Source organism: Gopherus evgoodei, chromosome 8 (genome assembly GCF_007399415.2).
Source record: "Gopherus evgoodei ecotype Sinaloan lineage chromosome 8, rGopEvg1_v1.p, whole genome shotgun sequence".
Taxonomy (NCBI): domain Eukaryota; kingdom Metazoa; phylum Chordata; order Testudines; family Testudinidae; genus Gopherus; species Gopherus evgoodei.
Window position 1 is genome coordinate 94489323 of NC_044329.1, and position 14939 is coordinate 94504261.

Here is a 14939-nt window from a genome sequence, read left to right on the forward strand (position 1 = left end):
TCCAAATGTCCAAACGTCCCTGTTTCGGCTGCTTCTGCTCCTACCTGCTGGAGTCTCCAGCTCCCTCAGTAAGAGTGAACCAGGGATCAAGAAAATACAAAGGTGGTATACAGCCACCCACCCACTCCAGGTCCTGTGTCAAATACAGCTCAGCCTGAGCCAAAACTCTAGCCCAGAGTTTCTGCCTTTGACCTGAATGTCTTTGATACCGAGATAAAGAAAGAGTCAGGCACTTTACCCAGTTTGGATACTGCATGTTTGTTTTTTAGTACCAGTAGAACAAAAAACCCCTGCAGTGGGAATTGACCAAACCAATGTCAACTTACGAAATCCGCATCATCTTCATCCCTGAGTCAGAAATTAGTAGAATGAAGGTATTTATTTATCATCCTCCCAGGAGGTGATGAGGACTCAGGTTGTACAACACTATATCTGTTCAGATTTAAAATGACACAGATAAAGGAAAGCCTGTGCCTCAGCTCCAGGTGCCTTTGCCACAAGTTAAAGTTACATTAGTAGCACTTTCCCAACTCTAGGACAGGTTTTGCTGCCTGGACTTACATGATCAACTCAAGATCTCCCATCTGAGATTCCTAAAGCAAATCCCACTCCCAACCCTCTCAGCCCTCCACCCAAAGCCTGGTCAACTAGATGGGATTTTGTACAACATCCTCAAGGTCAACAAGTTCCCGCTATTTCAGACCAGGGGAAGTGAATTCTATATTTGAGGGGCCCCTCACAGAGCACATCCTGTTACCAGGTCTCTCTCTTCTGCAGAGAGGGGGACTCAGCTCAGGTGCCCCTGCTGAGCTCTCCTGCAGCAATATCACATGGGGAAGTGGGGCAGTCCCTCTGCTAGGATGCTCCCAGACCATTTAGTTCTTTGTAAGTCAAACACAACAGCTTATATCATTCCCAGAAGCAAGTGGGCTGCCAGTGGGATCCCAGAATTTTAGCGTCAGAGATTCAAGGCAAGATGCTCTGCTTTTAAAAGTGAGCCGATGCATTCTGCACAAGCTTCAATTTCAAAGAGGGATTTAAAGTATAGCCCTATATGGCACACACTACACAGTCCAACTGGAAAGGTGGGAGAGGCCTGGATACTGTTAATAAGGTTCACGTCCAACAGGAAAGGTGCTGGCCAGCCTTCTTGCCAAATGAGGGTTTACTGACATAGTTGCCATGAACTCGGAACCTAACCAAGCCACCCCTTCTTCTACTGCCCAAATTGAAAGCCCTGGTAGTGGGCAAATATCTCAACTAAATACTCAAGCTGCCACCCTCATCTCACCATAGGCAGTTCATCTTTATCTAAATTAATCCTCAGCCTCCTTGCTCTCATCAAGACAGTGGGAAAGACATTCAGTAGCACCCTAGGTTTGAGGAGACAGACGATAGCTCTAGTCTAGCAAAACACGTGCTTAACTTTAAGCACATGAATAGTTCCTCTCACGTGGATGAATGCATAGCACTTGAAAAAAAAAAACAACAAAAAAGCACCACTTATTTTAGGAGTCAAACTGTCTGCATTTTTTAAAATCTTGGCTCCGTGGTCATTAATTTCTCCAGCAAATGCCACAAGTAAAGTATTACTAACTTAACTGAGGTTTATGAACTGTTGCAGAGTCACAGCACAAAAACAGTTAAGCAGATTCATGATGCAGGAAGCATATCCTTTCATACAGAGGATATTTTCTAAACTCATAAGTGGACTTCATAAACAAGTTTACAAGTCAGTGCACAATTAGTTACACATTTTCTGTGTTAATAAGTGTTATCTAGTACAACAGTCAGACCAATAAGGTTTATATAAAACTGTTTACTCTCAAATCATAATTTAAAGACTTCAGTAACTCAGCCAGAGATAGTAATGTCTATTTTTAGGAGTGGATGGGTAAGGTTCTGTGGCCTGCAATGTGAAGAAGGTCAGATTAGATCATCATGATGGTCCCTTCTTTCCCTAAAGTCTATAATACTTGCTACCTTTAAGAGAACCAAGTTACCAGATTACATTCTCTGACCTCAGAACTTGTGGCACTCTGGCTGTATAAGGAAGCTACCCTGTTTCACCTACACTTGGCATGATTTTTTTAAATAAGAAGGATAACTCATGACTTGCAGAGATCATCTATAAACATCCAGAGCAGAACACAAGCTCCATCAGAGACAGGAAAGATTATCCCAAACTTCCCCTCAGTATGGTGGTAGATTTTAACAAGTGGTCTCTGAGGCCACTCTCCCCACTCCTGATTTACATTAGTATAAACAGATTTACATTTCTGCCCACTCTGTGACAAAATAGTCATTACAATAGATCATTTCTCTAACAAAGGGATGTGTGCTAGTCTCTCCTTTGTGTGGCAGCCCTTATTACCAAGCTGTTAGCTACCTACATAATAGAATGGATATGGCAAGTCACATTATTTCACTTAATTGGTGAACTTGTCTGAAATTTCAAGAGCTCATCAGGATCCAAGTACCAACCAGTAAAGTTAATTATAAGGAGATTGAAAGAATTCAAAAGAGCCAGAGAAGTATTAGAAGTCATTACATGTGTCTGACAAAGTGGGCATTCACCCACGAAAGTTTATGCTCCAATACGTCAGTTAGTCTTTAAGGTGCCACAGGACTCTTTGTTGCTTTTTATTAGAAGCTGGTTATTTACAGCTACACAGGGGTCATTTTAAAGGGCAAACAGTTGAATTTACAGTGATGAGAGGTACCAGCTTGACTGCCCTGGAGGATTAATTATCGTTTCAATGCATTGAACAAGCAAAAAGTGGGCAGTAATAGTGAAAGGTCTCTCCTGGACGGCTATGGCAGTGTGGCTCAGTACTGGGGTTATGATCGCCCCTAGATGCAAGACAGTCATTTGGGATCCATGCTCATTCAAACCTTAATTCCTCTGAGGAGACCACATATGAGGGGCTTATAAAAGTAGACACCCACATACTAGGCATTGGGCTGAAACCAATGTATGTTACACAGGCCAAAACACCACTAACAGCTCACTAATTTCAGTCCCTTCTAGAGGAAAGTCTAAGACAAGCCACAGCCCTAGCCTCAGAGAACTTGCAGCTCAAATCCAAAATGGGTCGAAGTCAGACATTAGACTCCTGACTGCCTGAAGTTTGGATTGTGAATCCCGACATTGGTTTACCCAGTCATACAGAGATGAAAGCGATCTGGACTAGGAATTCTGGCTGAGACCCGATCTTCTCTGCCTTTCTTCCCCCTCAAAGGGGTAAGTGTGGCCATGCAACTGGTGGACACAACTGGGAGTAAAGGACTCCTAGTCTAATCACAACTGTTCCATGACATGTCACTACCTACCTCACAAGAGTGTAGAAAGGATTAAGGATTGTGGAGAACTTTGAGAATGAGAAGAGCTAAGTAATCTGCGCCACATTCAAACCAGTGACTAACTGATGAAAGACCAGCCTGTACTCGAGGGTGGATGGCTCAGGTCACCAGTAACTATTTGAGTATATTTTTCCCACTCTAATTAGAGGTGGGCCCCAAACCTGAAAAGCAGGTATAAACCTCACCTGTGAACTCTGGAACAGAATCTGACTAAACTGCCTCAAACCCAAACGATGACTCAGGCCCCTCTTTTACGTCAAGATTTATTGTTCTCCAACATATTCAGACAACATACTCCAACTTCTCACGTTGTACTAGTGCTAACTTGACTGTTAATTCAGTACTGTTTAAACAAAAAAACAATCCCAGCAGCTTTGTAATGTATCTTTGACACAGAACGTGGGTTCTACCCTATTTAACCAAGCACCTGAACAGAGACAGCTGACAGAAGCACGTTCATTAATACTGTCTATTGTCAGTAAGCTTGTTACCTTTTAAGACAAGTAACGTTTTAAACGGATCACGCATAGCTAGACATAGAAAGCAAAAACAGTGAGTTGAATGATGCAATTAAAGTAAGAGACATAGACAAGCCACTCACTTTGAGGATATTTGACTCACACAAACCAGAAAAATTCAGACATGCAGGCTTTTGGCAGAAAATTAAACTTGAGTTTTAATAATCCCATTATACAAATAACCTGTGAATCCTGTTAAGGACTCATGATTCCACATTCTTCCACAGATCGATGTCTATTACCATGTTCAAGCCTTTCACTGGATGGAAAGGGCTCAATCCTGCATTATTAAATACCATCTGAAGTCAAGAGGAATGGAGGGTGATCAGCAACACAGATGGAACCACTTGTAGCCATGTCTCTACTCACCCAGATCCCTGCTGTTGTAAGGATGTCTTCTTCAATACAGATGCATTTTTACTCTCAACGTTCATTATGTTCAGCACTTTGCAGGATCTGATCTTTATTGACTAACTGAGGATATGAAGGCCTCAAAGATGACTAAGAACAATAGTTCTAACAGAGTGGCCAGTAAACATTACAGATATAAAAAAATATTCTGGCTTTTTTCTATAGCTACTTCAGATCACAGGATAGTTCCAGCTGAGCTCCGTCTCCCTGCACTGCAGGCTCTTTATTGGGCAGATAATTGAACAGTTAGAAATCCAGATGGCATCAGATTATTAGCATGGGTATAACCATCCCCTTCAGTTTTAAAAGCAGGAAAAGAGATGTGTTGTTTGGAAAGAGTTTCCATCGAGATCAAGCAAGATTAGGTAATACACAACGAGACAGGGTGCTGTGTTGTCTGTCAGTCTTCTCAACATATAGGACAGAACAGATTTAAGAGTCTCTTTACTCTTAAAGCTGAGTTTTCTTTCAATAGCACAATCATTTAGTAAGCAGGATGTTGATTAACATGTATACCTAAACCAGTGCTGGCAAGTGTGCCATCAGAGATGTTATAGTTCAACTTCAACACCATGCACACCTCTACCCCAATATAATGCGACCCGATATAACATGAATTCAGATATAACATGGTAAAGCAGCGCTCGGGCGGGGTGGGGGCCGCGTGCTCCAGCGGATCAAAGCAAGTTCGATATAACACGGTAAGATTTGTTGGCTCCCAAGGACAGCGCTATATCGGGGTAGAGGTGCAGTTCTGACACAACAGTGCACTCAGTCTTTTGACTGAGACAAAAGACTCAGCTCCTCTTGTGGAGAAGTAAAATATAATCACAGTACTTTGGGTAAAAGTAGGAGTGCCATCTCCAGTGTGCTGGTCAAGTTCCCCCAGCTGTTGTATTAGTCTTCATTTCCTGAACTGTATAATGTCATGCACTTTTCAACAGCTCCTGCTCGACACCCAGAAGCGGCTGTATTTCAATGGCAGGTGGAACAAACACTTTACTGCATTGCATAGTAGTTGTATGAGATCCTTTCCCCACCCAGATATAAGGGAGAATGGAGTAGCTCTTTAAATGGAGAGGATGCAAGGTTCTGAGGTGAGAACTCCCTGTCCTGTTATCTCATCAGGTTGGTACTTCTGCTTTAATGGGGGGGGGAGGGACAGCTCAGTGGCTTGAGCATTGGCTGCTAAATCCAGGGTTGTGAGTTCAATCCTTGAGAGGGCCATTTAGCAAACTGGGGCAAAAATCTGTCAGAGGATTGCTTTGAGCAGGGGGTTGGACTAGATGACCTACTGAGGTCCCTTCCAACCCTGATATTCTGTGAAAACATGAACCAAGTAGTGCCTAATAAAAATTCAAAATGGGAATATACAGGGCCAAGATCAGACTAGCTTACTCTAGGGATGGCTTTAGCTAGCACATGATATTCGTGCAAAGAAAAGGTAAGAACTGAAACAGTTCTGGAAAGGTTAATGATTTAGGCCCCAATCTTACCAAGATTTATAAAAATGAGTAGTCCCATTGAACTAGTAATGCATAGAGAGCCGAAGTGCTTTTCATTTGCTGTCATATTGTCCCATTCCCTTTTGTAAGCCTCCACAGAAACAGTTTGTTTGCACACAGGTATTTTTCCTTTAAAAAAGAAAATTGCAGTTAAACTTTTAAAATAGACAATTTGGATTTGCTGGACTAAAGTCATTAAGAACTTGGCCTTAAATGACCAAACTATCGGAAAAATGTATTTCTTCATAGAGTTGAAGGCTAGAAGGAACAATTAGATCATGACAGGCCACAAATTCTTGTGCATTAGGGTTTGTCTGCACAGCAAGCTACAGTATGAATCTACAGCACGCCAGAATTCCACACACTAACAGACCACATGGACTCTGCTATGCACACTAAGAGTTCCACAGAACATTTGAGTTATGGAACTTTTACTATGGGGCAGCAGAGTCCACATGGCCAGTTAGCATACAGCAAGAGGGCACACTGAGTCACTCCCTGGCTTGCTGCACACCCACCCCATCAAGTGGGCAAGTCACTAGTGATTCATAATTTTTAAATCTCACCCTTTACTATTCCCTCCCTACCCTCACACACTTAAGTTCTGTCTCTCCCCCCCCGCACGCGCGCACACGCATTCACGCACACACACACACACACACACACACCCTTAGTGTTGCAACAGGATGTTTATCTGACTTGGATTTCCCTGGTTTTGAAATCTAGTCATCTTTAAAATAGTACTTTGATGACAATCCAATTTGAGGAATTAATCCCTCTTATCAATGTAAGGGGCAGCACTTATTATCTGACGACTACAGCAGAGCCAGTAGGTCACATATTAAAAAAAAATACACAACTGAAAAAAGTTCACACTGGTGTCTGTATAAAATATACACTGGTATAAAAAGTTCACACTGGTGTCTGTTTTTGTTACAAAACAACTGAAAGTTGAGGGGCAAAACATTTCTCTGTTTCGGTTAACGGTTGTGTATATTCAGTTTCACTGTTCCCCCTGTACAGTTAGTCAGTTTCCTCTCTGAATAGAACTTTGGGGGAAAAAGAGAACTGATTGCCTAACCATAAAAGTCAACAGAGTAATTTGGGGGCCAGTGTATTTTTCAATTCACTTCTTAAAGTTAGTTGTATTGTCATAGCACCAGTGCTAGGAGCTGTAGAAAACAGAACCAAAACGCTGTACAAAACACAGAACCAAAACGCTGTACAAAACACAGAACCAAAACGCTGGCCATGCTCCAAAGAGCTTAGACTCAGTCTACTTATAACACAAAACAGATGGACGCAACAGGCCATGGAAACACAAGGCAACAGTGAGACAGTACTGATTAGAGCATGGCTACACTTGTGAGTTAGAGCACATTAAAGTGGCCCCAGACGCCCTAACTCACAATGCAGCCACACTGGCAGAGCACGTAGAGCACCCAGACTCCACAGCTGGAGTGCTCCTGGTAATCCACCTCCACAAGAGGCATAACGCTTGGGTGCGCCCTGGCTGGAGCGCCGCAGCACCAGTGTAGACACCCAGGTCTGTTAATACATTCTGATCAGTCTCCAGAAGTATCTCACACTGCCTGTTCTAGTCACTCTGGTCATCACTTTGAACTCTACTGCCCTGTCCTCAGGTGACCAACTGTCAGACCAGCCCTTTAAATTCTCTGCTAATTTTGAAAATCCCCTTCCTGTTTGCTCAGCCAGGCACGAAGTGCTCTCAGCACATCTTTCCCGATGACCATGCCTCCATGTGCCAGGTGATCCCCAATATGGATCAACGGCAAGGAGCTGGACCTCATCAGTGTTTGGGGGGAGGAAGCTGTCTAGTCCTCAGGCAGACATCAAGGGACATGATGGAAAGGGGCCATGACCAGGATGCACTGCAGTGCAGGCTTAAAGTGAAGGAGCTGTGGAATGCCTACTGCAAACCCCGCGAGGCAAACCGCCACTCCAGTGCTGCCCCCACAACCCGCCGTTCTACAGAGAGCTGGACACAATACTGGGGGCGACCCCACCTCCACTCCGAGGACCACCATGGATACTTTAGAGCACAGTGCAACAAGGCAGGAGGACGAGGAAGAAAGCAGGAGTGAGGGTGCTGAGGAGGAGGAAGACACCCCGAAATCCCTAGATGCATGCAGCCAGGAGCTGTTTTCAAGCCAGCAAGAAGGTAGCCAGTCGCAGTGGCCAGTGCTTGGGGAAGGACAAACACCAGAGGTGGTTCTCTGTAAGCAGCTTTTATTTTGGGAAGGAAATTATTCGGTGCGGGCTCTTAGGGCGAGGAGGATTAGGACTGCGTGCATGCCTAGATGCGGAATAGGGTGTTGATGTGCTCTCTCACATCGCGGTAATCAGCCTCAGTGAGCTCTTCAAAGGTCTCATGCAGAAGCTGTGCAATGTGCTTGCGCAGGATCCTTGGGAGCGCTACTGTGCTCCTTGTCCCAGTCAGGCTAACATGTCCATGCCACTGTGCCATGAGGAGTGGGGGGGGACTATTGCTGCACACAGACAAGCTGCATATGGTTCAGGGCGGAAGCCGCATTGTAGTAGGGGCCCCCTGCAGCTGTTGGCTCTCTCCATAGCACAGAACCCCAGAGGACAGGACGGCAGTGAAACAATCAGCCTCCCTCAACCTGTGTTTACTCACCATTCTGGGGCTCCTGTGGGTTATGTGCGCTCGCTTTGAGACAGGCAAATTCTGCTACTGTGTAGAGTGTGCTTGTCTTTAAGTACGGGCGAATCATTGCTCTGTCTGGTGTGAACAATGCTGCCGCTGTTAAGTGTTGCATTTTGCCTTTACAGATGCAACCTTGAGATCTCAACCGTCCATCTTATCACCAGCGGAGAGACTCCAAAGAATTAGGAAGAGGCCACGCAGAAGCAAAGAAGACATGCTACATGAAGTAATGCAGAAGTCCCTTCATGAAAATCAAAAAGTGCAGGAGCAGAGGGAGAGTGAAAGGAGGTTCCACCAGCAGAATGCAAAGCGCCGGAACCAAAGCACTGCGCACTGGCACCAAAGCACGGAGCGGCTGATAAGCATCATGGAGCGCCAAGCGGACTCAATTCAGGCGCTCGTAGCCAGGCAGGTGGAGCACAACCACGCCCACCCCACCCTGCGGGCCTTGTCCCAAAACTCTTTCCCTTGTGCCCCCATCTCACCTCCAACCCACTTCCCCCAATATCTGGGTTCTTACCACCAGCTGCCTCCAACACCTGTAGCTTCACCACCCAGCCCTGCAAACTATGACCCTTATCCACTGCACTCAGCTCCCATCACCATGCATGATAGTCAGCCTGAAGTGCAGCACTCATTGCACAGCACTCCGACAGGAAGGCTGAGTATGATAACAGGAGGTACGCAAATCTGTGATGAACCATTCCCCACCCCATCCTCTTGCCCCATTTCTGTTTCCCAAGCAGTGTGTTTCTTTTCAATAAATGGCTTTTTTGGCTTTGAAAACATTCTTTATTATTGCATTAAGTAAAAGATACCTTAGCCCAGGAAACCAACAGACACTGGAAGTCAGTGTAGCAAAAACAGATTCTGACTAACATTGGAACCACTACAGTTCACTCCCGTGCAGGGCACCAAACACCACTGGTGGCTGTCAGCCTCAAATTGCTCCCTCAAGGCATCTCTAATCTTTGCAACCCCGCGCTGGGCCCCTCTAATAGCCCTGTTCTCTGGCTGTTCATGTTGAACCTCCGAGTTCCATGCCTGAGTGAATCACCCTTCCCTTCACAAATGTTATGGAGGGTACAGCACGTGGATATAACCGCAGGGATGCTGTCATCGGCCAGGTCCAGCTTCCCATACAGTGCGCGCTAGCAATCCTTTAAATGGTCAAAAGCACACTCCACAGTCATTCTGCACTGGCTCAGCCTGTTGTTGAACTGCTCCTTGCTGAGGTCAAGGCTCCCTGTGTAGGGTTTCATGAGCCACAGCATTAAAGGGTAAGCAGGGTCTCCAAGGATCACAGTGGGCATTTCGACTTCCCGCATGATCTTCTGGTCTGGAAAAAAAGTCCCGGCTTGCAGTTTCCTGAACAGGCCAGTGTTCCGAAAGATGCATGCATCATGCACCTTTCCTGGCCAGCCTGCGTTAATGTCAATGAAATGCCCACAGTGATCCACAAGCGCCTGGAGAACCACAGAGAAATATCCTTTCTGATTAACATATTCAGAAGCTAGGTGGGCTGGTACCAGAATTATAATATTCGTGCCATCTATCGCCTCTCCACAGTTAGGGAAACCCATTTGTGCAAAGCCAACCACAATGTCATGCACACTACCTGTTCTTCTGAGCAGAATGTGATTAATGGCCCTGCAAACTTGCATCAACACGATTCAAACGGTCAACTTTCCCATTCCAAACTGGTTAGCGACCAATCAGTAGCTGTCTGGAGTTGCCAGGTTCCAGACTGCAATAGCCATCTGCTTCTCCTCTGGCAGGGCAACTCAATGTCATGTCCTTGCGCCGCAGGGTGAGGGCGAGCTCATCACACAGTACCATGGAAGTGGCTTTTCTCATCCCGAAAGTTTTGCAGCCACTGCTCGGCATCCCAGACTTGCATGACGATGTGATCCCACCACTCAGTGCTTGTTTCCCCCAAAAGCGGCATTCCATGGTGGTGAGCATGTCCGTGAATGCCACAAGCAATCTCATGTCATATGTGTTACGCAAGATGATATCTTTGGACTCCTCACTGTTAGTTTGTCTCTTAAGGAGTAACTCGACTGCCAAACATGACGTGCTGGTAAGACCCATCAGCATATTCCTCAGCACTTCGGGCTCCATTCCCGCAGACTGAAAGGGAAGACAGAGTGTGCAATACAAAAAATGTTGAGACATGGCACCAAATGTGGATGGAAACACAGGGATTGCTGGAATGCAAAGCGATGTATCATTGGGCATTGGGACGGGTGCCAGAATGCCCCGCCCTCTTCCCACACCCCACCCTCTTCCCACAAGCCACAGCGCCACAATGGGAAGAGGTGCTCTGTGGGATAACTGCCCAAATGCACTGCTCCCAATGCCGCTGCAAGTGCTGCAAATGTGGCCACGCCAGTGCACTTGCAGTGGACAGTGTGGACAGATTGCAGTGCTTTCCCTACTACGCTCTCCGAGGGCTGGTTTAACTCACAACACTCTACAACTGGAAGTGTAACCATGCCCTTAGCGTAACAGGCAGCAGTCTCAGCATACAAGATGCTGAAGTTGGCTGTATCCATTTAAATTACAACTAGCACAAGACCTCTTAATGCCAATTAAATCAAAGCTCTCAGGAACGTAAACTGGACATGGAAACTGCAGGCATCTCACATCTTCCTGTCCCTCTAATTTTTAGTTACCTCAGTAAGAATACTTCATTTCAGGGGAAACTCACACCTCTGCTCCTGCACAGAATTACATCTCCTTTTGAGGCCAGCAGTTCCAAGTGGAAACTCAACAAGAGCTGCTGCACACTTATCCACTCCAAACTGTTCCCGGGCACCACAAAGTCTGTGCTGTTGTGCGGGAGCCCCAGCATGAACCTCCTGGGAGCGGGGGGGAGAAGAAACTCACATTGAAAGGGAAGGAGTGTGACAAAGAAGAAGGAAATTAGACTAGACTGAAGAAAGAAAAGAAACTCAAAATGGGAAGGGAGGAGAGTAAGGGGGTACAGGGAAAGATAGGCAAAAATAAGGGGTCATGGAAAAGGGATGTGAATAGTCTACCATAAGAGGAAAAATACTGAGATCTAGGCAAGGCCCACAGTAGAAACTTTTGCTAGTATATCAACGTTGGTTAGGTCTGCAGTGTTTTCTGCAATATTTCTATACCACTTTATGCAATTATAGCTGCATAAAGATGCTTGTGCGAGTATAGCTAATTTTGCTCAGGAAACCGGTACAATTAAGCTATACCAGCAAAAGCATTTTTGCCAGTATAAGCAGTGTTAATGCTAGGAGGGTTGCCTGTACAGGTACCAGAAAACCTCTTCTAGTGTAGATCTAGCCCCAGAGAAGTGAGGCAAGAGAAAGAAGGAAGAGATAGAGGAATAAGAGAGTGCTATTGCTAATTCAAGTGGTATTTACATAATTACCCACCGTCACACATGAAAGTGAATAGCTAATATTGATACATAAAGGAAATAGATTCTGGGATCTTCACTGAAAATTCTATACAGGGGTGATAAGTATCCCCTAGCTTGCATGCACTGACCATACTCCACTTCTCTGTTAGTGAGGGGGACTGAACTCCCCCAAACAGACACCACTGAAATTCAACCCCTGGCTCTGTTAGTGTTTTCATTACGAAGCCTGTTTCTGAAGGGTTTACAACTTGGCCATAAATACTGGCTCTGAGATGAAATGGCATATGAAAGGCTGCATTCCTAAAGCCAATATTTTCTTTTATAAGTTACAATGCCAGTTTACCATTTATATGTTAAAGGAAGAAATGGAACAAGTTTTTATTTTAGAAAAAATAAAAATACTTTCAGAAGCAACCAAGTTTGCGCCCGTTCATAATGCCTAGCTCCACGAAACCCAAATTATTTCCCCTGCCCAGAGCTGGGAGAACTATGAGGAGCACGGGACCATCAAGATCTTTTCCCATGCCTCTAGTCTGCAGCCCATGTGTCACTGCAGACTCTTCTGTTAGTATGAACTCACTCCATTACATAGGAGATAAGCTGACAGGTTCATGTGGTCACAGCTACTGGCCATACCTCAGCACTGTCCACCCTGAAAAAAGAACCAGAGAGAAGTCTCTGCGAGCCCCTTCTACAGCACAGCTCCACAGTACAGTACACTTCACTGCACAGATATGCCATAACCTGCCCCATGCAGCAGGGCTGCACTGGTTTCACTGCCTTTCAAAGCCATATGTGCCTGTAGATGGGATGATGAGATTTAAGCTTTAGCATTAAAAACTAAGCAGACAACCCCAGCTGAGATATTTGTAACACTGCATGAGTAGGGAGCTATTTTTCACAATTAATTATGAATTGAGGATACATAATATTTGTACTCAGATAAAGCTAGTGTGCAGTATTTCCCCAAAACCACAGCAAACAGAGGATGAACGGGCACACACTATTTATACTGGCTTCTTCTGAACCTCAATTACTAAGCATGCAAGAATCACTGTTAACTTTTCAGAGAAAACTATTTAAAAAAAGTTAATTGTGTGGATTTAAACATGAAAACCAGGAAGTTACAATTTTTCACACAATGAAAAAAAACCAGGCAGCATACATGGCGAACAGTACATTTTAAAAGTTTTAATTGTATTCACTGATATTAGTAACTGATTAAAAAAAAAGCATCCCTTTAAACTGCATAGCTGTACTTACTATGGCAGGAAAAAACAGTGAGTGAACTTAACACCTGTGTATTGCAAATTGTGCAAAGAGGCACAATTGCCTCCTGTTATGGATAATTTGTTGCAGTTTTCATTAACCAAGAACTCTATTGTTTTTGTAGCTTTTTTTTTTTTAAACGAGATCCATAATATTTTAGAGGTTGGCGTCCTAACTAGATTAAAGATTGGTCGGCCTCATCACGCACCATATTAGCGGACAAAGACTGCATTACAGCATAACAAAAATGTAAAGAATTTGTTGTTAGGTGCTGTTTCTCTTCACTCCTGATTACATGGTGAAAGTGGGTTATGCAATGCACTGAGCAACACACACAAGCCTGTCGACTGGCTTCTTGAGCGACGGTTGCTAGCCAGCAGCCAGATCATTTTGGAAAAGGCCCGATTTCATGGCACAATTCCCCTCTCGGGACAAACAGCGTTTAGGATCATCTGCCCCGACTGATCCCTGAGCCATTTCGCCTTGCGGTTCGCTAGCCCAGATGGTCTGCAACACAAGGCGCCTCCTGCATGCAAGGAAACACGTAGGCGCCCCTGGGTGAGCAGATCCTCAACAGCTGGGCATTCACTTACCGCTCTTTGCCCTGATGTTCTCCCGCAAGAAGTGCCCGCTGGAAAGGTGCTGGAGCCCGAAGCTCTCGGCAATTCTCTGGCACACGGTCCCTTTGCCAGAGCCGGGGGGACCCAACACGACGGCTCGCAGGAGTTTGGAAGCCATCGCAGCCGCTCGCGCACTCAGAGCTCCCCGTTGATCCCTGCGGAGCAACAGCGACCCCGGCAAAGTTACAGAGCAGCAGTGGCCTGGGAAGGAGCAGGTCCCCCTGCACCCCTTCCCGAGCAGAGCGGCCCCAGGAAGAGAGCACCGAACCCCGCCATGGCCAGGCCCGACATCTCCACCCAGCAACCCCCAAGTTACAGCAGAGACGCTCGCAAATCGTGCGGGGGAGCGAGGGGGGGGTGGCTCTTTGCACCTGAGCAATTCTCCCCAGCTGCCTGCGGGCTTAGTCTCCAACGCGCCGAGTAACTGGGTTCCTGGGGCTCCTTAGGGACCCCCGCCGATGTCGGTGCTGCTTGCAAGGGGGACGGGGAATCCTCCTTCCCACCCACCCGGAGTGCACCCACGGCGCTTCCAAAGAGCCACCTCCTCCAGGAGGGAAACTCAACTCACTAATTCTTAGGGGGATTGGGGAGGGGGGAAACTCCTGCAATATGGCGTTTAAAAAATGTGCGAGTTGTCCCATAACACGCTACTGACCCAACATAGCAGGCAGCAGGCTGCCGCTCCGCCTGTGCCTTTAAGAGAAAGCGCGGCGGCGGGGTCCCTTTGCAAATACAAGCCCCGAGAATGGGAGCAGCCGCGCGCGCTAGCTCGCTCCGATCGCCAGCCCCAGCACTCGCAACAGCAGGGAACAGGGCGGCCAGTGGCAAACTATCACAAACCCAGCCCCGCCTCCAGAGGGCCTGGCGCAATGGGATTTGTAGTCCTATTGGTGCGTCTCTCCCACGCCCACCAGCAAACTGCGCCGCCCATAAGGACTACAAATCCCAGCCAACCACACCAGCCAGCCGGCTTCCCGCCCAGCTCCATGTATGAATGTCTTGGGTCTAGGGGTTTTCAAACTGGGGTTTGGGACCCCTGAGGGGGTCGTGAGGTTACTACAGGGGGGGGTTGTGAGTGTCAGCCTTCCCCATAAACCCTGCTGTGCCGCCAGCATTTATAATGGTGTTAAATATATTAACACATTTTTAATGTATAGGGGG

At 46.2% G+C, this 14939-nt stretch overlaps 1 protein-coding gene across 4 annotated transcripts in view; it reads right to left on the reverse strand.

The window, feature by feature from the left end:
• AK4 (adenylate kinase 4) overlaps positions 1-14610 on the reverse strand; it is a 39271-nt gene extending 24661 nt beyond the window's left edge. Inside the window, exons 1-2 of one of the 4 annotated variants that reach the window (XR_004001512.1) lie at positions 14434-14610; positions 13752-13933 (exon numbers count right to left, since the gene is read on the reverse strand). Coding sequence is in view for 3 of the 4 variants with exons in the window: in XM_030571652.1 (XP_030427512.1) it covers positions 13752-13896 (145 nt within the window). In the remaining variant the exon portion in view is untranslated. Of the gene's footprint in view, positions 1-5788; positions 5868-13751; positions 13934-14149; positions 14405-14433 lie in introns of those variants that run through there. The other 3 variants (XM_030571652.1, XM_030571654.1, XM_030571655.1) reach the window with 3 other exon arrangements.
• Between the last annotated feature and the right edge of the window lie 329 nt (positions 14611-14939).